This window comes from Lethenteron reissneri, chromosome 16 (assembly GCF_015708825.2).
Source record: "Lethenteron reissneri isolate LAM-NWPU_2019-01 chromosome 16, ASM1570882v1, whole genome shotgun sequence".
NCBI classification, from domain to species: domain Eukaryota; kingdom Metazoa; phylum Chordata; class Hyperoartia; order Petromyzontiformes; family Petromyzontidae; genus Lethenteron; species Lethenteron reissneri.
In genome coordinates, this window is record NC_083794.1 from 570,842 (window position 1) to 596,362 (window position 25,521).

At 53.6% G+C, this 25,521-nt stretch overlaps 2 protein-coding genes across 3 annotated transcripts in view; both read right to left on the bottom strand.

Annotated features, from left to right (window-relative positions):
- Window positions 1-15,078, bottom strand: part of LOC133342832 (endothelin-converting enzyme 1-like) — a 64,111-nt gene extending 49,033 nt beyond the window's left edge. The window contains exon 1 of one of the 2 annotated variants that reach the window (XM_061552141.1): window positions 14,482-15,078. In XM_061552141.1, the coding sequence (XP_061408125.1) occupies window positions 14,482-14,613 (132 nt within the window). In that variant the 5' untranslated portion in view covers window positions 14,614-15,078. Of the gene's footprint in view, window positions 1-14,460 lie in introns of both variants that reach the window. The other variant, XM_061552139.1, reaches the window with a different exon arrangement.
- A 5,869-nt stretch (window positions 15,079-20,947) lies between these two features.
- The window catches only part of LOC133343096 (endothelin-converting enzyme 2-like), a 92,113-nt gene continuing 87,539 nt past the window's right edge, over window positions 20,948-25,521 (bottom strand). The window contains exon 21 of the mRNA XM_061552600.1: window positions 20,948-25,254. The gene's annotated coding sequence lies outside the window, so the exon portion shown is untranslated. The remainder of the gene's footprint in view (window positions 25,255-25,521) is intronic.

The following is a 25,521-nucleotide window of genomic DNA, read 5'->3' on the forward strand; positions in this document are numbered from 1 at the left end:
CACGGGTTTATTTAACGTCGGCTGTGAAGCGGACGGTGCAAAGTATCGCGGTCAATGCACAACCACAGTAATAACCAGGGTGGCCACTGGACGCGAACCGCAAACCTCAACGACAAGCGGTGAGCACGCTCCCGCTGGGCCGCGTCACCGCCCATTGAACTCGACTCATCGAATCTCGATGGGAGGCGATGTTCTGCAGGCGTAATAAACGCGCTTGTCGCTCCACGTGGAACCCGCCGGGTCTCCTGCGGGGAGACGCTTCTCTTGTTTCTGGATGCACGGAAGCGCGCAGTGTCCACGAGGTGCCGCTGGGCTAACGCGTGGCACCGTTCGGGCGCGGGTGGGGCCCTAGACACGGAGGCACGTGCCACGCAGGCAAAGACAAACCGCGTTTCCACCGCCACCACCGCGGCAAGCTATGCCGCCGCAGCGATGTCGCTGTGTAATTCCCATCGAGTCATTTGCAGGTGACTTTTTTCGGCACTGGGATGTTTTGGCCAATACCAGTGAGTTACGATGTATGTTTGTTTAGCTCTGGGAGGAAACTGCAGAACCTGGAGGAATCCCACGCAGAACAGGGAGATAGAAAACATACAAACTGCAGAGAGGTACCCGAGTCGGGCATCTAGCTAGGCCCTTCTTCTTCTAATAATAATGTTGACAGCTGCTAAAGCGCCGTAACGTGGCACAGCATTACACGGGCGCTGACGCGCGTTACCCCGAGGCCACTCTGCTGGACTCTACGCTAAGTAAAACCACTGTCACGGTGGCCAAATCTCGAGCTGACAATGGAGACTGAAAGAGTGAAGATGCTAGAGATATTTTCCGCAGTCAGACAGTGATGACAACGATGATGATGATATGATGCCTTTCCACTGCCACGGGTTCCGTGTGTGACGTCTCATCGGGTCACGCATCGTGCGGCCTACATCACAAGCCAAGCTTGGGATTTGCTTGTACTGAATCAACTGTGGCGCCGATGGTTTGTGTAAAAATACTTTACGTTTTAGAGATAAATATAAGGAGCCATTGTCTGCTGATCTATTTATTTTCAACTCCACAACAACAAGGCGAAACATTATTTTGTGTCGTGTTTTGAAAGCGTCTTCCTCTTTGGTCACGAGTTGAGGAAAATAAATATATAAGTCTAGAAGGGAAATTACCAAAAAAAAACCACGCCAGTTTAAACAAAGCAAGCATACGATTAAGAAATCCCAGGTTTCTTACGACAGCAGCACTCGGCATAATCAATTGCAGTTTATTCCACAAATTGATAACCAAGCCACTTACTTTGGTTTTAAAGAAAGTGGAGTAAATGTATACGGTGTTCTTTCAACACATTCCAGGAACACGTGCTTTGTGCAAACGCGCTTGCTCAGCACATCCCGAGAGCTGCATGTGGCCTGCTGCTGCTGCCGCGACTGCTGACGGGGCAGCACTCACGACTCGGGGCGGGCCACTCACCGTCACGCGCCACAGCGACACTGATGTTTTACAGTTCTCATCGAATTACCCCCACGGCACCCTTTTCATCGAGGTTTTTTAGTATGTTGCACGTTCTTGAGCAGAAGCCACGGAGTAGAGCATGGCGGCAGGTGCCCCAATCCGGCCTCTGACGGGACTGGAACCCGCGAAGGTGGAGGCACGGATCCCACCGAGCGCGCTCACCCCGAGTGGCCGCCCGTCGCGTTGCGAACGCTAAAACGAGCCCCACGCAGAACCTCACGCAGAGTCTCACACAGAGTCTCTCTGTATGCAGAGACTCACTCAGAGACTCACACAGAGACTCACACAGAGACTCACTGAGAGTCTCACACAGAGTCTCACACAGAGCCTCTCTGTGTGCAGAGACTCACTCAGAGACTCACTCAGAGTCTCACACAGAGCCTCTCTGTGTGCAGAGACTCACTCAGAGACTCACTCAGAGTCTCACACAGAGTCTCACACAGAGACTTACACAGAGTCTCACTCACTCAGACTCACTCAGAGACTCACTCAGAGACTCACTCACTCAGACTCACTCAGAGACTCACTGAGAGTCTCACACAGAGTCTCACACAGAGACTCACTCAGAGACTCACACACAGAGTCTCACACAGAGACTTACACAGAGTCTCACTCAGAGACTCACTCAGAGACTCACTCACTCAGACTCACTCAGAGACTCACTGAGAGTCTCACACAGAGTCTCACACAGAGACTCACTCAGAGACTCACACACAGAGTCTCACACAGAGACTTACACAGAGTCTCACTCAGAGACTCACTCAGAGACTCACGCAGAGTCTCACACCAAGCCGGCAGGCTCAGATACGACCAAGCTCATGGAGATGGAACTCGGCATGTACATTACAATTTCTGGAGGAAAACAAATCCAAGGGTGTTTAGCTTTGGGAATTACAAAACCGGGTGGGGGTTTTTGCCAGTAAATGTTTTCTCACCCTCAAACCGCATAAACCTGCGTAAGTCGTACAATTGAAATGGTAGAATACAATATCTCATTCAAAAAGAGTGGATTGCCCTCGGGGGGGGGGGGGGGGGGTAGCTGGGGCTGCTTCCGGAAGCTCACGGCACGAGTTGAGCACAAAAACAACAACCCACTTACTTGCCCCACCACGAAGCTGAGCAACTGCTGCAGCCGCACACCCGGTGACACCCCCCCTCCCACACCACCACTCATGTGACTGCTGACTTCACCAGGCTGGCAGCAGGCACCTGCTCCGCCTCCACGGCAGGCACGTGCTTGTTGCTTTGTTTTCCAAATGTCAAAAGGTCCGAAAGAGGCGTTGGTGCTCATCTTCTGTTCTCAGCCCGAATCCGGTGGTGGGAATTCCACCATCGATTCTTAGAATCCTGGGGTCCAGGCTAGTTTTCTGTAATTGCTCTATTTCCAAGCGAGCGTTAAAATGATAATGAAACATTTTGACAGCGAAAGAATAATAAAATGAAGTTACAACCCTCCGGCAAATCCACCGTGGGATGAAGGTCGTCTCAGCGCATGCAGAACCGCAGACACGTGACACCCTTCTGCGGTTTAGACAGAGGCCTTGGGGAATCACGCGCCACGCCTGTTACCCACACAAAGTTGTAGACACTGGGATTGGTGGAATTATCCCAGGTCATGGGAAGACCCGACTTGCGCATGTTAAGACGATTCACAGAAGAATCTGTTCCCGCAAATTACAGGGATCGTGGCGAGAGGACCAAGGACACGGGGAGAGATCCACTGTGCACTTAAACACCAAGGCCTTTGCACCACTGAACAATAGCCAACCATGATAATTACCATGATAATAATCATGGTTGGCTACGTACGGCGCGAAAGTTCAACAAAGTTTAGCACGTAGGGTTTTGCCACCAATATTATCCATAATAGTGGTTTTTGAGTTAGATGGAATAAATATGAATGTGTCCAACACACCGGTTAGTGCTGCACTAGTAACGAATTGTCACGTTTTGTTTACGTGACGAACCTTATTATTGGCCGTGTCGGGAGGTGGCGGGTTTAATGACACATTCATACTCACGTGATCTAACCCAAAAACCTCCATTGTGGAAGTTCAGCAAACATACATAACCCACGTTGGTGGCAGTGGGGTAAACACGTGCCCCCCCCCCCTCCCATTGGGTTCCACCCGACCGGGCGCGACTCCACTCATCCCAACGTTCGTAATAATAAACGATGCTTTTGTCTTGCGTAGATTATCGAGTCGTTCCTGCAGAATGCACCTCATCACGGCGCTGAACAAGTGGTAATGCGTGGAGGAGCGAGGAGCCACAGGCGAGTGGGAAGGCAGGAGCCAGGCACAAGCTCTGCGGTCTTCAGTGCATTCAAACATTTTCCGCAAAATTAATGAGCGTTTATAACATGTGGGAGAAACCCCACGAGTGCGAGGGGGAAACACGCTATCCCATACAGGCGGAGATTAGTCCACACATTTGGAGCGGAAGATGGCAGCTTTCACGCGGCGCACTCTGCTAGGTGAGAAATCACGACTAATGCCGTCAACACGGTGACCGAACATCGATCACACGGTGCAACAGTTATTTATTTATTTTTTGGTCCTGGGTAGTAAGTGTTATTTCCTAATTGCTTATGCCTCAAAAGTACAGAAAATAGCTATTATTCCCCACAAACTTTGCTTTTGCGACCCAGGAACAAAAATGTGTTACATAGTGTCATCAATCTCCCGGTCTCCAGAGCAACAACACAAGCCACGCAGTGCACGACTGTGGTCACCCAGAACAGACCGATCAACGCAGAACGAAGCAATGCGATACAACTCCAGCGCTCCTGACGCCGCTATCTGGGCCTGACCACTTGACTGTGACATTGCAGTCGTTGATCTGCATCTAAATCAGCAGCCGTGTGGAAAAACAAGAAGTCTGCACGAAGCTGTACTGCCCTTCCCAAGCGGCCCTCTCCTTTTCCCTCCATCCTCCCGGCTCTCTAGCCTCTCTCCACGCAGACGGCTGCCCCCCCCCCCGCCGCCTGCCTCCTCCCACGCTCGCCCTTCACTCGTCCCACGACGGGCACGTCATCCTCCAGCCACTCGCTCGGCCAGATCGCTGTTTTCTGTCTGCGAGACAGCCCCCGTCCCTTCCCCGCAGAAGTCAAAAGAGTTCCTCAGCAAGTTCAGGCACGCGTCTCACCGTCCCGAGCACGAGGTCGTTACATAATTTGCTAAAAAAAACCCCAGGGTAGTGCCCCAAATAAAACGTCGTGTTATTTGTACAAGCGCCTGTTCGGGTTCCAGGTCTGAGCACACCTGAGCACACCTGAGCACACCTGAGCGCACAACGTTTAGCTGACACGAGTTTCCCTCGCCTTGTGCACACAAAGCGAAATCGTGCAGCATGAACCCTCAGTCACACAATCCACAACGCACCAGATACAGCTGCCTGCCGAGCAGCGCACACAGTACACACAGCACACACAGCGCACACTGCGCACCCTGCGCACCCTGCGCACCCTGCGCGCACCGCGCACACCGCGCACACCGCGCACACCGCGCACACCGCGCACACCGCGCACACCGCGCACACCGCGCACACCGCGCACACCGCGCACACAGCGCACACAGCGCACACAGCGCACACAGCGCACACCGCGCACACCGCGCACACCGCGCACACCGCGCACACCGCGCACACCGCGCACACCGCGCACACCGCGCACACCGCGCACACCGCGCACACCGCGCACACCGCGCACACCGCGCACACCGCGCACACCGCGCACACAGCGCACACAGCGCACACAGCGCACACAGCGCACACAGTACACAGCACACACAGCACACAGAGTACACACAGTACACACAGTGCACACAGTACACACAGCACACACAGCACACACAGCACACACAGTACACACAGCGCACACAGCGCACACAGTACACACAGTACACACAGCGCACACAGCACACACAGTACACAGCGCACACAGCACACACAGTACACAGCACACACAGTACACACAGCACACACAGTACACACAGCGCACACAGTACACACAGCACACACAGCGCACACAGTGCACACAGTATACACAGCACACACAGTACACACAGCACACACAATACACACAGCACACACAGTACACACAGCACACACAGTACACACAGTGCACACAGTACACACAGTACACACAGCGCACACAGCGCACACAGCACACACAGTACACAGCGCACACAGTACACACAGTACACACAGTACGTACACACAGTACACACAGTACGTACACACAGTACACACAGTACACACACAATCTTGCCCACTTTCGACCACGTAGCCACATGCGAGTTAACTCAAATCGCATTATGTAGTGAATTTGGGGTAGAAATAGGTTAGCCGCATACACGCAAAACTGCACAAACCGAACCCGCAAAAAGCGAGGAAATATCCCGTCTCTCTCCTGGCCCTGGTGTCTGAGACCTGGCAGGTGACTCCTCTCCCACCCACGAACCCAAACCTCAACCACCCCAAACCTCAACCACCCCAAACCTCAACCACCCCAAACCTCAACCACCCCAACAACAACCGCCATTCGCCACCAAGTGGCAGTGACACCACCACGGAGCTTGGGACAGACGATCTGCACCACGAGGCACGAAGAGGTGTGGAAGGCCCGCTGCAGGCCAGTCACCTCAGTCAGTCAATGGACTGGCTGAGGTGACTGGCAGATGCACCACCAACTTGCTGCGTTTTATCAGCCCGGAGCTCCGCTCGTTGTTGTGAGCGTCGCTCCTCTGCCCTCAGTTGTTGTTGGAGGGCGACTGCCTCCAGCTGCCCAGCAGCAGCAGCGTCCTTCACGAGCCTCCACTCACTCATCCACCCACCCCTCACCTATCAACTCATGCATATCCCTTGTCGAGGTTGTCACAAGCTATTATGAATACAACAGGTTTACTGATCGTAAAAAAAAAAGTGTAATTGCACTTCCTCTATTTGAGAATACTGTACCTTTTTCCTCCAAATGCATCGTGTGTAGTCTTAACATGTGATGCCTAAAACTCTTGGATGATAACAAAGGCATTGTTCAACAAACCAACTTTGCTCCTATTTGCTTTGAGCCCCACTTTACCGTTTTCTTTCAATCATTTGATTATGTTCTGTCGTTCATTTCCATTGGATGTCATAGTGACCACATCAGCAAATATGAAATTGTTAATGTGTTACCCATTTTTGTGGAAGGCTAAACAGTGCAACCGGTGCACTGAACGATTGCAGTTGTCTTTCAGAGGGGCACGGCTGAAATGAAGAGGAGAGTGAGTGTACCGAGCACAGCCACTGCCAACACACCGGAGCCACAGAGGTGGAATGCAGAGGTGGACAACAGCAGGGGTGTGGTGCTGATGTCACCTGAGTGCACAGACAACGTGTGGGGAGCGGTGGGGTAGCGGTTAGCGCGCTGCGCTGTGAACCCGGCGACCCGGGTTCGATTCTCGCTCACGGCCAACACCGGTGACGTTGATCTGAACCGGTCCTGGGCCTCTCCTAGGTCGACTCAGCCTCAAATGAGTAGATGGTGCAGTGTGTAAACATCGCCACTGGGGAGACAAAGGCGGTCGGGCGTGGTGCTGGCCACCCACCTCCTCGTATACCGTTCTGGCCTTCATAGGTGTTCACTAACAGCACTTGCCCCTACAGCCTGTTAAGGCTATACGGGGGAACTTTGTTTTTGGTGCCAATGTCAAACTCAACCCGGCCACGAGAAGTGACGCAGCAATGCGCCTGATAGAAGAACGCGATCGATCGGTGCAAACTACGACTCACGCGGATCGGAATGTGGACATGAACGTAGACCATGGACCACAATCTGAAAAGCGTGTGAAGAAGCACGGGCAATGCGGCGGGAATGGTGGGACGAAATCATGTCGTGTGCAGGAGCTCTATGAGTTATCAACTTAACACGAAATGATGGCGAAGGCTTGGGGAGGATTTCTTCCAGTTTGGGTTTCTCCTACTTGTCTAAAGACACGTTTGGAGAGGTAGGATTGAAAAATGGACACAAGGTAGGGGAAGATAAGAGGGAGGAGGCAGGGTAGAAGGAACGCAGGAATGGGGTCAGGGGGGAAGAAGTAGGGAAAGTTTTGTAAATTACCATGAAGAGCTTAGATGAAGATGTGAGGGTCACAACAACAACACACCCACTCACCACACTGCAGGTCACAACAACAACACACCCACTCACCACACTGCAGATCACAACAACAACACACCCACTCACCGCACAGCAGGTCGCAACAACACACTCACCCACTCACCACACTGCAGGTCACAACAACACACTCACCCCTACACTCACCACACTGCAGGTCACAACAACAACACACCCACTCACCACACTGCAGATCACAACAACAACACACCCACTCACCACACTGCAGGTCACAACAACAACACACCCACTCACCACACTGCAGATCACAACAACAACACACCCACTCACCGCACAGCAGGTCGCAACAACACACTCACCCACTCACCACACTGCAGGTCACAACAACACACTCACCCACTCACCACACTGCAGGTCACAACAACAACACACCCACTCACCACACTGCAGATCACAACAACAACACACCCACTCACCGCACAGCAGGTCGCAACAACACACTCACCCACTCACCACACTGCAGGTCACAACAACACACTCACCCACTCACCACACTGCAGGTCACAACAACAACACACCCACTCACCGCACAACAGGTCGCAACAACACACTCACCCACTCACCACACTGCAGGTCACAACAACACACTCACCCACTCACCACACTGCAGGTCACAACAACAACACACCCACTCACCACACTGCAGATCACAACAACAACACACCCACTCACCACACTGCAGATCACAACAACAACACACCCACTCACCACACTGCAGATCACAACAACAACACACCCACTCACCACACTGCAGGTCACAACAACAACACACCCACTCACCACACTGCAGATCACAACAACAACACACCCACTCACCGCACAGCAGGTCGCAACAACAACTCACCCACTCATCACACTGCAGGTCACAACACACTCACCCACTCATCACACTGCAGGTCACAACAACAACTCACCCACTCATCACACTGCAGGTCACAACACACTCACCCACTCATCACACTGCAGGTCACAAAAACTCACTCACTCCCTCACCACACTGCAGGTCACAACAACACACTCACCCACTCACCACACTGCAGGTCACAACAACACACTCACCCACCCACTCACCACACTGCAGATCACAACAACAACACACCCACTCACCACACTGCAGGTCACAACAACACACTCACCCACTCACCACACTGCAGGTCACAACAACTCACTCACCCACCCACTCACCACACTGCAGGTCACAACAACAACTCACCCACTCATCACACTGCAGGTCACAACAACACACTCACCCACTCACCACACTGCAGGTCACAACAACTCACTCACCCACCCACTCATCACACTGCAGGTCACAACAACAACTCACCCACTCATCACACTGCAGGTCACAACACACTCACCCACTCATCACACTGCAGGTCACAAAAACTCACTCACTCCCTCACCACACTGCAGGTCACAACAACACACTCACCCACTCACCACACTGCAGGTCACAACAACACACTCACCCACCCACTCACCACACTGCAGATCACAACAACAACACACCCACTCACCACACTGCAGGTCACAACAACACACTCACCCACTCACCACACTGCAGGTCACAACAACACTCTCACCCACTCACCACACTGCAGGTCACAACAACACTCTCACCCACTCACCACACTGCAGGTCACAACAACACTCACCCACTCACCACACTGCAGGTCACAACAACACACTCACCCACTCACCACACTGCAGGTCACAACAACACACTCACCCACTCACCACACTGCAGGTCACATCAACACACTCACTCACTCACCACACTGCAGGTCACAACACACTCAGCCACTCACCACACTGCAGGTCACAACAACACACTCACCCACTCACCACACTGCAGGTCACAACAACACACTCACTCACTCACCACACTGCAGGTCACAACAACACACTCACCCACTCACCACACTGCAGGTTACAACAACACACTCACTCACTCACCACACTGCAGGTCACAACACTCTCACCCACTCACCACACTGCAGGTCACAACAACACACTCACCCCTACACTCACCACACTGCAGGTCACAACAACACACTCACCCACTCACCACACTGCAGGTCACAACACTCTCACCCACTCACCACACTGCAGGTCACAACAACTCACTCACCCTCTCACCACACTGCAGGTCACAACAACACACTCACTCACCACACTGTAGGTCACAACAACACACTCACCCCTACACTCACCACACTGCAGGCCACAACAACACTCACTCACCACACTGCAGGTCACAACAACTCACCCACTCACCACACTGCAGGTCACAACAACACACTCACCCCTACACTCACCACACTGCAGGCCACAACAACACTCACTCACCACACTGCAGGTCACAACAACTCACCCACTCACCACACTGCAGGTCACAACAACACACTCACCCCTACACTCACCACACTGCAGGCCACAACAACACTCACTCACCACACTGCAGGTCACAACAACACTCCCACACACCACACTGCAGGTCACAGCAACTCACTCACTGCAGGTCACCTCGCTTGTCTGCCTCTTCCCCTGCACTGCTCTACTTTAGAATTCCCCCGCAGTGTCTCTTTCCCAAGTTCCTAAGACCTCGCTCAATGCAAGACACGTGTCAGCTCTCGTCTATTACAGCTTTAATCGTGCTGTTTGTTGCTGGACACTTGACGTGTTGGGCCACTGTACCTGCGTTCAGCACCCGTGGTGTAAGAGATTATCGAGGTGATGTGAGGAGGAGGGTCCCCGTGCGTTTGGGGTCCGTGGGAGCGGTGGTGCAACGGTTAGCGCGCCGCTCTCTTCGAACCCGGAGACCCGAGTTCGATTCCCACTCACGGCCAGCGCCAGTGACGAGTATCTGAACCGGTCATGGGCCTCCTCTAGGTCGACCCGGCCTCAAATGAGTACCTGGCGCGGTGTGTAAACATCGCCACTGGGAGACAAAGGCCGCCGGGCGTGGTGCTGGCCACCCACCCCCTCGTGTGCCACAGTGCCGGCCTTCATAGGTGCTGCTCGCTGACAGCACTTGCCCCAAGTCTGTTACAGGCTACACGGGGGAGCTTTGTCTGTGGGGTGCGTGGTTTGCTGCTGGGACCCCCACTTGAGCCCGATCAGGGACCCCCCCCCCCCAACAAGTTCACTTCCCAAGTAGCCCCCCATGCTGAACACGACCCGGGCACACGCGACCCACACACAGCTCCCTCTCTGGGTGACGAGGGGGTACGTGCCGGGTCCCTCTCCTACTGTACGGGTCCCTCTGCTACTGTACGGGTCCCTCTGCTACTGTACGGGTCCCTCTCCTACTGTACGGGCCCCTCTGCTACTGTACGGGTCCCTCTGCTACTGTACGGGTCCCCCTGCTACTGTACGGGTCCCCCTGCTACTGTACGGGTCCCTCTGCTACTGTACGGGTCCCTCTGCTACTGTAGGGTCCCTCTGCTACTGTACGGGTCCCCCTGCTACTGTACGGGCCCCTCTGCTACTGTACGGGTCCCTCTGCTACTGTAGGGTCCCTCTGCTACTGTACGGGTCCCCCTGCTACTGTACGGGCCCCTCTGCTACTGTACGGGTCCCTCTGCTACTGTACGGGTCCACATCGCCCCCCACGCCCCACAATGTCCACGCCGCCTCCTGCGGCAGCAGCAGCGGCAGCGCCAATGAACTCGGGCAGGACCCTCCCCTCGTGAGACAGGAGAGTCGCGAGACTCAGTGAGGCCCTCCGTGGGGGCACACAAGGCACGAATAAAACACACACACACAGACACTGTCTTGTTGTTGTTGAGTCTGTGTTGTTGTTTATCTGTGTGTGTGTCTATGTTGTTGTTGTTGATCTGTGTGTGTCTGTGTTGTTGATCTCTGTGTGTGTCGTCTATGTATCTGTGTTGTTGTTGTTGATCTGTGTGTGTCTGTGTTGTTGTTGATCTGTGTGTGTGTGTCGTCTCTGTGTCTGTGTTGTTGTTGTTGATCTGTGTGTGTGTCGTCTCTGTGTCTGTGTTGTTGATCTGTGTGTGTATCGTCTTTCTGTGTTGTTGTTGTTGATCTGTGTGTGTGTGTCTGTGTTGTTGATCTGTGTGTGTGTCGTCTCTGTGTCTGTGTTGTTGTTGTTGTTGATCTGTGTGTGTGTCTGTGTTGTTGTTGTGTGTGTGTCTGTGTTGTTGTTGTTGATCTGTGTCGTGAACAGTCCCCGTCTCAACAGTCGGGCGGATTCTTGTCTGTGTGTGCTGTGTGTTGTTTTTGTGTTGATGTGTGGTGTTATTGTGTTAGTGTGTCTTGTTATTGTGTTGATGTGTGTTGATGTGTGGTGTTATTGTGTTGGTGTGTGTGTTGGTATTGTGTTATTGTGTTGATGTGTGTGTTGTTGTGTTGGTGTGTGTTGTTATTGTGTTGATGTGTGTTGTGTTGGTGTGTGTTGTTATTGTGTTATTGTGTTGGTGTGTGTGTTGTCATTGTGTTGATGTGTTGTTAATGCGTTGGTGTGTGTGTTATTGTGTTGATGTGTGTGTTGTTATTGTGTTATTGTGTTGGTGTGTGTGTTGATGTGTGTGTTATTGTGTTGGTGTGTGTTGGTGTGTGTTGTTATTGTTGTGTTGGTGTGTGTGTTGATGTGTGTGTTATTGTGTTGATGTGTGTGTTGATGTGTGTGTTATTGTGTTGGTGTGTGTTGGTGTGTGTTGGTGTGTGTTGGTATTGTTGTGTTGGTGTATGTTGGTGTATGTGTTGATGTGTGTGTTATTGTGTTGGTGTGTGTTGTTATTGTGTTGTGTTGATGTGTGTGTTGTTATTGTGTTGGTGTGTGTTGTTATTGTGTTGGTGTTTGTTGTTATTGTTGTGTTGGTGCCGGCTACCCACCCACCCCTCGTGCGCCGTGCCGGCCTCTACGTCTATCGGTGCTACTCACTCACAGCGCTCGCCCCAACAGTCTGGTGAGAATATTTATATCGGGGATGTCTTTGTTGTTCTGCATGGGTTGATGTGGTGTGTTGTGTTGCTGTGTATGTGTCGCTGTGTCGCTGTGTGTGTTGTGTTGCTGTGTGTTGTTGTGTGTTGATGTGTGTTGTGTTGCTGTGTGTGTTGCTGTGTGAGTTGTGTTGCTGTGTGTGTTGATCTGTGTCGCTCTGTATGTGTCGCTGTGTGTGTGTTGTTCTGCATGGGTTGCTGTGTGTATGTGTCGCTGTATGTGTATGTGTTGCTGTGTGTATGTGTTGCTGTGTGTATGTGTTGCTGTGTGTATGTGTCGCTGTATGTGTATGTGTTGCTGTGTGTATGTGTCGCTGTATGTGTATGTGTTGCTGTGTGTGTATGTGTCGCTGTGTGTATGTGTCGCTGTATGTGTATGTGTTGCTGTGTGTATGTGTTGCTGTGTGTGTATGTGTTGCTGTGTGTATGTGTTGCTGTGTGTATGTGTCGCTGTGTGTATGTGTTGCTGTGTGTATGTGTCGCTGTATGTGTATGTGTTGCTGTGTGTATGTGTTGCTGTGTGTATGTGTTGCTGTGTGTATGTGTCGCTGTATGTGTATGTGTTGCTGTGTGTATGTGTCGCTGTATGTGTATGTGTTGCTGTGTGTGTATGTGTTGCTGTGTGTATGTGTCGCTGTGTGTGTATGTGTTGCTGTGTGTATGTGTTGCTGTGTTATGTGTCGCTGTATGTGTATGTGTTGCTGTATGTGTATGTGTTGCTGTGTGTATGTGTCGCTGTGTGTGTATGTGTTGCTGTGTGCATGTGTTGCTGTGTGTATGTGTCGCTGTATGTGTATGTGTTGCTGTATGTGTTGCTGTGTGTGTGTGTGTTGCTGTATGTGTATGTGTTGCTGTGTGTATGTGTCGCTGTGTGTGTATGTGTTGCTGTGTGCATGTGTTGCTGTGTGTATGTGTCGCTGTATGTGTATGTGTTGCTGTATGTGTATGTGTTGCTGTGTGTGTATGTGTTGCTGTATGTGTGTGTGTTGCTGTGTGTATGTGTTGCTGTATGTGTATGTGTTGCTGTATGTGTATGTGTTGCTGTGTGTATGTGTCGCTGTATGTGTATGTGTCGCTGTGTGTGTATGTGTTGCTGTGTGCATGTGTTGCTGTGTGTATGTGTCGCTGTATGTGTATGTGTTGCTGTATGTGTGTGTGTTGCTGTGTGTATGTGTTGCTGTGTGCATGTGTTGCTGTGTGTATGTGTTGCTGTATGTGTATGTGTTGCTGTGTGTATGTGTCGCTGTGTGTGTATGTGTCGCTGTGTGTATGTGTCGCTGTGTGTGTATGTGTTGCTGTGTGTATGTGTTGCTGTATGTGTATGTGTTGCTGTGTGTATGTGTCGCTGTGTGTGTATATGTTGCTGTGTGTATGTGTTGCTGTGTGTATGTGTTGCTGTATGTGTATGTGTTGCTGTGTGTATGTGTTGCTGTGTGTATGTGTCGCTGTGTGTGTATGTGTCGCTGTATGTGTATGTGTTGCTGTGTGTATGTGTTGCTGTGTGTATGTGTCGCTGTGTGTGTATGTGTCGCTGTATGTGTATGTGTTGCTGTGTGTATGTGTTGCTGTGTGTATGTGTCGCTGTATGTGTATGTGTTGCTGTGTGTGTATGTGTTGCTGTGTGTATGTGTTGCTGTGTGTGTATGTGTCGCTGTATGTGTATGTGTCGCTGTGTGTGTATGTGTCGCTGTATGTGTATGTGTTGCTGTGTGTATGTGTTGCTGTGTGTATGTGTCGCTGTATGTGTATGTCTCGCTGTATGTGTATGTGTTGCTGTGTGTTGTTGTTGTTGTTGCGGATGCTCGTACCCGAGAATACGGGCCTCTCACCGCAGGCCCCGCCAGGTCGCTTCGCCTCTCCTCCTCGTCCTCCTCCCCCTCGTCGTCGTCCTCCTCGTCGTCGTCCATCGTGAGGGGCCTCTCATCCATCTCCTCGTGGGCTGCCCTGCGGAACGGATCCATGGCGCGCTGCCTCTTTGTGTCTGCGTGCGCCTTGTCTCTGTATCTTGTGTCTCTGTGTGTGCGTCTTGTTTGTCTCTGTGTCTGTCTCTGTGTCTATATGTGTGCGTCTTGTCTCTGTATCTTGTCTCTCTCTGTGTCTGTCTCTGTGTGCGTCTTGTCTCTGTATCTTGTCTCTGTGCGTGCGGCTGCCCCGTATCCCCCGACTCGAGTCTCTGGGTGCTGCGCTCTGTGCTGCTTCTGCGCCTCCAGGAATCGCGAGGCGACTGCTGCTGTCACAGAGAGCTGCTGCTACAGCTGACTGCTACAGCTGACTGCTGCTGCTGTCACAGAGAGCTGCTGCTACAGCTGACTGCTACAGCTGACTGCTGCTGCTGTCACAGAGAGCTGCTACAGCTGACTGCTGCTGACTGCTGCTGCTGTCACAGAGAGCTGCTGTCACAGAGAGCTGCTGCTACAGCTGACTGCTACAGCTGACTGCTGCTGACTGCTGCTGCTGTCACAGAGAGCTGCTACAGCTGACTGCTGCTGCTGCTGTCACAGAGAGCTGCTACAGCTGACTGCTGCTGACTGCTGCTGCTGTCACAGAGAGCTGCTGCTACAGCTGACTGCTGCTGCTGCTGCTGTCACAGAGAGCGGCGGCGGCAGCGGCAGAGGCGGCGCAGTTTTGTGAGCCCGCGTTGGGGGCGCGGGGCGGGGGCCAGAGGAGGGGGAACCCGGAGTGGACTCACGCCTAGAGGGGGGGGGGGGGAACCCGGAGTGGACTCACGCCAAGAGGGGGGGGGGACCCGGAGTGGACTCACGCCTAGAGGGGGGGGGGGGGTGGACCGGATGGACTCACGCCAAGAGGAGGGGGAACCCGGAGTGGACTCACGCCTAGGGGGGGGGGGGGGACTCACGCCTAAGGGGGGGGGGGGGGGAACCCGGAGTGGAATCACGCTAGAAGGGGGGGGGGGGAACCCGGAGTGGGATCACGCCTAGGAGGGGGGGGGGGACACGGAGGGAACACGCCAAGAGGGGGGGGGGGGGGGGTGGGGGAACCCGGAGTGGACTTCACCGACCTAGAGGAGGGGGGGGGACCGGAGGGACTCACGCCAAGAGGGGGGGGGGGGGGTACCCGGATTGGACTCACTCCTAGAGAGGGGGGGCGGACCCGGAGTGGACTCCACGCCTTAGAGAGGGGGGGGACCCGGCGTGGACTCACGCCAAGAGGGGGGGGGGGGGGGGAACCGGAGTTGATTCACGCCAGAGAGGGGGGGGACCCGGAGTGGACTCAAGCCTAAGAGGGGGGGGGGGACCCGGAGTGGACTCACGCCCAAGAGGGGGGGGGGGGACCGGAGTGGACTCACGCCAAGAGGGGGGGGGGGGACCCGGAGTGGACTCACGCCAAGAGGGGGGGGGGGGGACCGGAGTGGACTCACGCCAAGAGGGGGGGGGGGACCGGAGTGGACTCACCGCCAAGAGGGGGGGGGGGACCCGGAGTGGACTCACGCCAAGAGGGGGGGGGACCCGGAGTGGACTCACGCCAAGAGGGGGGGGGAACCGGAGTGGACTCACGCCAAGAGGGGGGGGGGGGGGACCCGGAGTGACTCACTCCAAGAGGGGGGGGGGGGGACCCGGAGTGGACTCACGCCAAGAGGGGGGGGGGGGAACCCGGAGTGGACTCACGCCAAGAGGGGGGGGGGGGACCCGGAGTGGACTCACGCCTAGAGAGGGGGGGGGGACCCGGAGTGGACTCACGCCTGAGGGGGGGGGGGACCCGGAGTGGACTCACGCCAAGAGGGGGGGGGGGGACCCGGAGTGGACTCACGCCCAAGAGGGGGGGGGGGGACCCGGAGTGGACTCACGCCAAGAGGGGGGGGGGGAACCCGGAGTGGACTCACGCCAAGAGGGGGGGGGGGGACCCGGAGTGGACTCACGCCAAGAGGGGGGGGGGGACCCGGAGTGGACTCACGCCAAGAGGGGGGGGGGGACCGGAGTGGACTCACGCCAAGAGGGGGGGGGGGGACCCGGAGTGGACTCACGCCAAGAGGGGGGGGGGGGACCCGGAGTGGACTCACGCCAAGAGGGGGGGGGGGGGACCCGGAGTGGACTCACGCCAAGAGGGGGGGGGGGACCCGGAGTGGACTCACGCAAGAGGGGGGGGGGGACCCGGAGTGGACTCACGCCAAGAGGGGGGGGGGGGGGACCCGGAGTGGACTCACGCCAAGAGGTGGGGGGGGGGGACCCGGAGTGGACTCCGCCTAAGAGGGGGGGGGGGGGGACCCGGAGTGGACTCACGCCTAAGAGGGGGGGGGGGGGACCCGGAGTGGACTCACGCCAGAGGGGGGGGGGGGGGACCCGGAGTGGACTCACGCCTAGAGGGGGGGGGGGGGGACCCGGAGTGGACTCACGCCTAGAGGGGGGGGGGGGGGACCCGGAGTGGACTCACGCCTAGAGGGGGGGGGGGGACCGGAGTGGACTCCCGCCAAGAGGGGGGGGGGGGACCCGGAGTGGACTCACGCCTAGAGGGGGGGGGGGCGAACCCGGAGTGGACTCACGCCTAGAGGGGGGGGGACCCGGAGTGGACTCACGCCAGAGGGGGGGGGGGGGGGGACCCGGAGTGGACTCACGCCTAGAGGGGGGGGGGGAACCCGGAGTGGACTCACGCCAAGAGGGGGGGGGGACCCGGAGTGGACTCACGCCAAGAGGGGGGGGGGGGACCCGGAGTGGACTCACGCCAAGAGGGGGGGGGGGGGGGCGGAACCCGGAGTGGACTCACGCCAAGAGGGGGGGGACCCGGAGTGGACTCACGCCAAGAGGGGGGGGACCCGGAGTGGACTCACGCCATAGAGGGGGGGGGGAACCCGGAAGTGGACTCACGCCAAGAGGGGGGGGGGGAACCCGGAGTGGACTCACGCCTAGAGGGGGGGGGGGGGAACCCGGAGTGGACTCACGCCAAGAGGGGGGGGGGGGGACCCGGAGTGGACTCACGCCAAGAGGGGGGGGGGGGGACCCGGAGTGGACTCACGCCAAGAGGGGGGGGGGGGACCCGGAGTGGACTCACGCCAAGAGGGGGGGGGGGGGAACCCGGAGTGGACTCACGCCAAGAGGGGGGGGGGGGACCCGGAGTGGACTCACGCCAAGAGGGGGGGGGGACCCGGAGTGGACTCACGCCAAGAGGGGGGGGGGAACCCGGAGTGGACTCACGCCAAGAGGGGGGGGGGGGAACCCGGAGTGGACTCACGCCAAGAGGGGGGGGGGGGACCCGGAGTGGACTCACGCCAAGAGGGGGGGGGGGGACCCGGAGTGGACTCACGCCAAGAGGGGGGGGGGGGAACCCGGAGGGGACTCACGCCAAGAGGGGGGGGGGGACCCGGAGTGGACTCACGCCAAGAGGGGGGGGGGGGACCCGGAGTGGACTCACGCCAAGAGGGGGGGGGGGGGACCCGGAGTGGACTCACGCCAAGAGGGGGGGGGGGGGAACCCGGAGTGGACTCACGCCTAGAGGGGGGGGGGGAACCCGGAGTGGACTCACGCCTAGAGGGGGGGGGGGGGACCCGGAGTGGACTCACGCCAAGAGGGGGGGGGGGAACCCTGAGTGGACTCACGCCTAGAGGGGGGGGGGGACCCGGAGTGGACTCACGCCTAGAGGGGGGGGGGGGAACCCGGAGTGGACTCACGCCTAGAGGGGGGGGGGGGGACCCGGAGTGGACTCACGCCTAGAGGGGGGGGGGGGACCCGGAGTGGACTCACGCCAAGACGAAGGTACTTTTCAAGCCCACTGGCTATCAACAAAGATTATTTCATGAAGCCATCCATATATACAGACACAACAATTTCAACCGAGAAGATGGGTAAAACTGAGCAATCATTGGAAGGACCTTATCAACCAGTTTAAGTCATAATTGGCTGTGATGTTCCCATCCTACCAACTTCCGATGTTAGTTGTGCTTCATGCCCATTTCAAACCTTGCGCTTCCACAGTCACTTCGCGTGCTTACCCCTTGGCTGCGGCTCTGCGTTCTGCCATTAACATGCTCATCTCTCTTTAACATGATAATTTTCAACTGGTAGCCCTCTGATTGGTGGAAAACCAACCACCGTCGGGTTGGCTGCCCACCACTCACATGATCATTGGCTGCGGACATTTGGGCTACGCCCATTTCAAACCTTTATTAACAGTTTGCCTTGGAAGCGAACCCCCCTTTTCCTGAAGACGACCGCTTGTTTTGCGAAAGAAATGTAGTTTTTTGTATTTTTTTTTTCTTTGAACCTATCTACGTGACTTTACCGAAAGACCCAATAATATGTACTGCTCTAATGTTTGTTTAATTCTCAACCAATACGTGACACGTGCGTTTAACATGCATGTTTAATTACGAGCAACATTGCATAATCGTTCAATTGCGTAACGTTTTTGTAATACATTGCCAATAATGAAACATGCTACATGTACTGTATATATGTGAGTATATTGGTGCAAATTCAACTTTCGGGATCAAACTATACTATCGATCATGCCAGAGAGGGGGAGGGGTGGGTGGCCAACACCACACCCGGCCGCTTTTGTCTCCCCAGTGCTGATGTATCACACATCGTACCCGCTTGAGGCTGAGTCCACCTAAGTCAAGGGTCGTGAGCAGGAATCAAAAACTCGGGCCGTCGAGTTCGTATCGCGGTGCCGCGCTAACCACTGGGCCACCCTAACCACTGGGCCACCACACAGATCATCCGTGCGCCTCTGGCAGTGTCGAATGGGGTTTGTGTAGCACCCAGGTCCTTTTGCCTATAAACGTCTTGGATCGTTTTAAGCAAGTTATGGCTGCTGATGAGAGATACTGAATGTTGAAACCGGTCTAGAGTTTGCTTGCGGTGAACTAATGGTGCTTACGTTATGTACAGTATATGTAAAATATGATTTTTACTTGGAGGGACAGTAGACATATGGGAAGGAGGCATATTGTCTGCTTCGTTATTGAACGTGCTACACTTGATTTTTTAAGGGGAGTTCAAGAGACTTTTTTTTGTGCCAATGACACCGCCTCCACCGATCATCGTCGCCAACACAGATCGAGTACCTCGTCGACTCAAGTCCCAAACCCATCCCTTCGCCAAGATCCGGGAGGAACGCTGCTGGTCAGCAGAGTGGAACAATACTGAATTATAAAAAAAAAGGGCTTCAGGGTAAAAAGGCTTCAGGGTAAAGCCCTTTTTAAATCCTTTATATTAAGTTCACTTGCTTGCTTGCGTGCTTGCTTACGACCGTGCAAATCTTTCGGTCGTTTTTTAACCCACTTCCCGTGATCCAATCGAGCAGACATTTTGCACACAGACTCGTTGTGCGTGACAATTAATTTTCGTGAAATTTTTTTTTTCAAAATTTTACACTGTTTAGGGAATTTTTTAACAATATTAATTACCAATTGCTTAATGGTGGCAGACAATCATCTGACCCATAGGTGGCAGCCATCTCAAGCCAGAGGACGAGAGGACTCTAGCCGCCACGCATATGAAGTATTTATAGTGAAAAACTTTGTTTTACGGGTTAATTTTTTTATCATTCAACATCTCCAGAGTGGAGCAAGGTGGACGTCCGGAATAAACCCATCTTTCAAGACCTCTTGGTTTATATTCCTCAAAGACACCGGTGGAACCATCAACCGCATTAGAACATCAACAGGCCGCTGCACAGATCTCCAAATAAAGATTCTTATTGTTTCATGAGCGGAATATTAAAAGACAAACCACAATCACAATGTGATTACAGCAATGCAACCCAAACTATAGACCATACAGTAAACCCAACTGTGGTCTGCCCTCCTGCAACGGAGGAGGCATGGAAACACGACACGAACTCTCCCCTGAAGCCCTCCTGTGGCGAGCAAAAATTGGCATTGGGATTTATCTCCCGAACATGTTGCTGTCATACGCAAGAATATAATTTTTGTATCACGTTGACTGTTAAGTTGGAAATGGCTTTGGAAAGCCATCCAGTCATAAAGTTCAGTTTACAATTATCGTAATGACATAATGGCAATGCCGAAGCCGTCGTAATAACCTGCACACATCATGGCCAAGCCCGACGATGTGCGATGAGTCTGCTTCTTCTGTGAGGTTGGGGACACTGTGGAGGCCTTGGGAGGCCGCTGGGCTTGGCGGCTCGGTTGTACGGTGGGCAAGAGGCATCGGCCACTGGGGCAGCACCCGGCAGGTTGTACGAGACGAGAACCAGCAACTAAATAACCCCCCATCGACTCCCCAACTCAAGGTCGATACGGAACCGTGACGAGGAGCAGTATGAACGGTGCACACTACCACGCCCCGACTCGCAACCATTCTCGCCAGCCAGGCTTCGTTCCGTAAGCAATCACCTTTATTTGTGTGTCACCATTAATCACGATCCTGCGCAGCACACATTACATAAGTTTTCACAATCTCCAAAAGACCAAAAAAATTCAACCAAACCATCTCATCTGGCAGAGCTCATCACCAATCTACACAGTATATGAGAAAAATACGTAATACATCTCACTTTTACAACCACATACCATCAGCCAAATATCACAGTTACTTTCACTTAAAACGATGAAATTAAGTGACAATTACGTACAATTGAATGCAAATCATATTTTGGGATGAATCGCAGGCACAGGATATTGAATCATAATCGCACAACCCCCATAATTGGAAGGCATCGGAGTGTACAAAGGAGTGCCGGTTTCCACAAACCAAACCCTGACAAATTGGTTGTTGCCACCCGAACACATGCCAATTTTTGACTCTGGGTCGAACCCAGAAAAGGTGGCACCCTATCTGTTACATTAATATTATTAGGAAACTTCACCTTCCAAACACCTATTGCGATTCATAATTTGAGTTAGGTCACGTAATGAACCGGCCAATATTTTGTTGCAAAGCCCTCCACCGCACGACGTAGCGAACAACATTTAAATGCTATGAGTGCAAAAGTTTTAACGCGCCACAATTGTTTCACCTGTAAGTTGAACAATTCTCACGACAAAATCTAGCAGCAATTAGACACGTTTCGCAAGCATCATCATTGATTTCGTGACCTGACGATGCTTACGAATCCGAATATTGGCTGCAGAAGCCCACGGATAAGGTTAACGCACCCACCCTGCCAACCCCTGATATGCATTTTGTAATCATGCGATGTATTGGGGCCATCCCTACTGCTGGGCATCCAGGCCCAGTGGCCACGTGGTGGTTTGACCTTCTCTTCCACACTGGCAAAACATCTTGTAAATAGTGCAATTGACGGTTTACAATTATCGTTGCCGTCTAATAAGGCATTTTTTTTACCACAACTTAAAAAACCGTTAAATTTCGCAAATTCTAGGATCAATTGGCCACGCAACTCCACAAAAATCTGCAACTCCCCGGCCGGCGGCACGCATCACGGGGCCTCGTGGGATCACCCAAACGCTGGCGCTGCCGAGCCGATGCCGCTTTTCCAGATTTTTTAATTGTTGCCAAGACATTTGACTGCAGGCTCTGGCTTCGTGACAGCTGTGAAAAACCAATTATACATGAATAGCAATGAAATACACAACCGCAATGTTGTAAGTTTCTCCACTCGAAACTAAATACAGGACAAATCTAACGTTTCTAGAGGAAAATACAATACACATGCAGAATATACAGTGTGGTATTTGCGAACTTATTATAGTGGTGTGTTGGGTCACCCCTACTGCAGATGTGCAATTGGTTAACGGACCTCGTCGAGAAGTGCCAACACAACTGTCTTGTACACTGCCCAATCAACCCTGCTCCAGGATTGACTCCCATCACTTTTCACTGTCAATTGTAACACGTGTAGATTCTCATCGGCCTGTGTTATGGCTATGATTGTAAAAAAAAGTTCAGAGAATGGGACACACCTATTTTCCCTTATACACCGCAAATAAAGAAAACCACTTATATCAGCCTGAAGCCTTCAACAAGACAAAAATAGCACAGCAATCCCTCACCAACCGCAAACTTACCAATCACGGAATTCGCGTACACATGTTTTATTATTAAGTGTATACCAATTGACCAACCGCGGCCTGGAAATGTGAGTATCCACAGGTGAGCACGGGGTCCCGCCACACGCATTTGTAGTGACATCACGGGATGTCACTTGTGTAGTGCCGGCCCGAGAGAGGCACGGCGTGCGATGTAACGACATCGCGGACACCACGATGGTGTGGGTGTAGTATCGGCTCTAGAGGGGCTCGGTGAGTACTGGTTGATAGCTCTGGATGGCATCACGCTTGGCGTGCAGTGCCAGCCCTACAGGACAGGGTGTGGGAGTGCCAGCCGTAGGAAAGGGGTTACTAAAGGCCATGGCACTCTGGCTGACCCGAGAGGACACGTGACCGGTGAAGTCTACAAAGGGGCCCCGAGTGGGGGCTAGGGGTGGTCACGTGGTCGGGGTCCAGATCCTGCTCGAGGATTCTGGAAGGTGGTCGTGGCCAAGGGTTGGAGCAGCCACGCCGGAGAGAATAGAAGCCGAGTCCCTCAGAGGGACTGGCGCTGTTCATCCTGAAGAAATCTACGTCGACGTTGTATCGAGTCTCCGAGCTGTGGTCCGGTCCGTAGTAGCAGTTACGTTGTAATTAGTGTAGGTGCCTGGTAGTCACCACCATAGGTTGTTATTCTGTGAAGGGGCAGTTACCCCGCGTGTTTTATTAAATAAATGTGTTGCCTCCAAGAGTACGTCTGCGACTCAGTTGAACTCACGACACATTTACAAATGTCACGCGGTCGCGGTTCTCCGTGCCACAGCGCCACCCGTGGCCACCCGTGGCCACCCGTGGCCACCCGTGGCCACCCGTTGCGCTGCGCAGCTTGATCAGAGCTGTCCCTCTCTTTTGTTACACAGGACACTACAGTAGTTCCTCGGTTAACGTTCTTAATCCGTTCCACGAAAGCTGCTCACCGAAATAACTGTGAATCGAATATGGAAATTACATGAGTCCGCAAGAGAGCTGTTTCTACTGCCAAATCAGAAATCGTATAATGTAAACAAAGCCAGTCGAGGACTTAACGCACATAAATAGGCGTCGTTGATTGGCTGAGGGCATGGCTCAGCCTCTTTTTTTTTTAAGCGCTCAGATTGGCCGAAATTGGCGCCCGCGTGCAGAACGTAAACGTGTCGCTAATCGAAATGTTAACGTCAGTCGTAACCATGGGGTCCTATCGGAGGCGAAACGTTAACCGAAAAACCGTTAACCGATGTCACTGTTAACCGATGGACTGCTGTAATTCTCGCAGAGCATAGACCGCGTCACATCACAACCGCATAAGTTGCTTGTCATACACATTGATTTGCCTTGTTAAAGAAAATAACCACAGCATTACTAATCCCACCAATAGCACCACGATAAACATGTAAAATATAAGAAATAAAGATAAAAAGATAGGTTAATCACGATCGGTTCATAATTTGAAGGTTAATCGCTGTGTTGATTCATTGCCATCCGATCCATGGACCGAGTAATTCTATTGATGAGTGTAAAGTCACGTGATATGCCCCCTTTTTTGATTGGCTAATATCTGCATGATCGGCGATTCCGTCACAGTCCATTTTTATTGTATCAAAGCGCCACTTTGCCTGCCCCTGTACTTCACCAGCCACGGATTTGCCTACCGCAGCCTTTTCCAGGAACCTAACCCCTGCGTTTGGCGAGGGATTACAGTATTTAACTCTGCTAAAATGTAAGTAAAACATACTAGACATGAAAACTGACCCTGTTAGATCCCTGACTCGGTCAAATTAACTCAGCCTATCTTTTGCCCGGGGCTCTGAAATTGAGTACCACTTTGTGGGAAGCCCCAGCAATGGTCGCGCTGTGGAGATAAGGGACTCCGCTGTACGACATCTCCACTGGCTCAAGGGCCACCGATCGCGAGAGCAGGAAGACTCTCTAATGCGACCCCAAGACGGGTAGAGCATTAGTACCTCGTTCAGGAAACGCTTTGGATGCCCGCACACTTCGGAAGCGTTAAAATATCTGCAAAGCACAGAATTAACGACTGCCGGGTAGACGCCGGAATTACCGGAGGCTGCGGGAGCGCACGCACGTGACAACCATGCGAGTTCATGAACACAAAGACCTGGAAAGAAAAACACCACGGGCAGCCACAACAAAGGTGGCAACAGATTGGGATTCTAAAATCACCCAAACCGGGATTGCGCGTGGCGACCACCGCCCCCTTCTGCGTTTATGCCCACAAGGCATAAAACGCTCTGAGACCTTGATGTACAGGGCGCCAAATAAAAAACACTTCCCGTTTATTATGAAAACTGCCGAGCGTGCCCCCACGAGACCCCCCACGAGGCCGCCGGTGTGTCTGGACCTCGCTGAAGTGACCCTCTCCCCGCCACGTGTCAAGCCACAGCCCACGGATGCTGTGCACTCGTTCGTGTTGGGCCTGCGGGGCGAGGTGGGTCCCACCATCCCCGGCTCCTCGTCACCATATGCGGCACTTCTCTTCGGGGTTCATGGCAGCTCCCATGGGGCAGGTGAAGGCCTCGGCAAATGCCGGCGAGTTGGAGACCATGCCACGGACACGCACAGCCGCTGGGCTGTGCGAATCGCTTAGCGCGTCCTCGATCTCCACTTCCGCCGATTCCTTTTCCATCGAGCACCAGAGCTGAGGATGTGAGACGTGCCGACAGGGACCGTGCAGGTTAGCTAATATCGAACTGCTCTCCGTCATTGTGTCTCAGCAGCAGACTTGCTTAAACCGATGCTGAATTGCCAGATGTTTAAAGGCAAGGACCCTCTCTGTAAATAGGGGTCCTAGAAGGTCCTATGCGACATGGTACAATACTCGGCTGTTTGATGTGGAGATACAGATGTGAGGAAGGTGGATTGTCGGCTTATTTAGACACTTAGGTTCAGCGGTGATCGTAGTGAA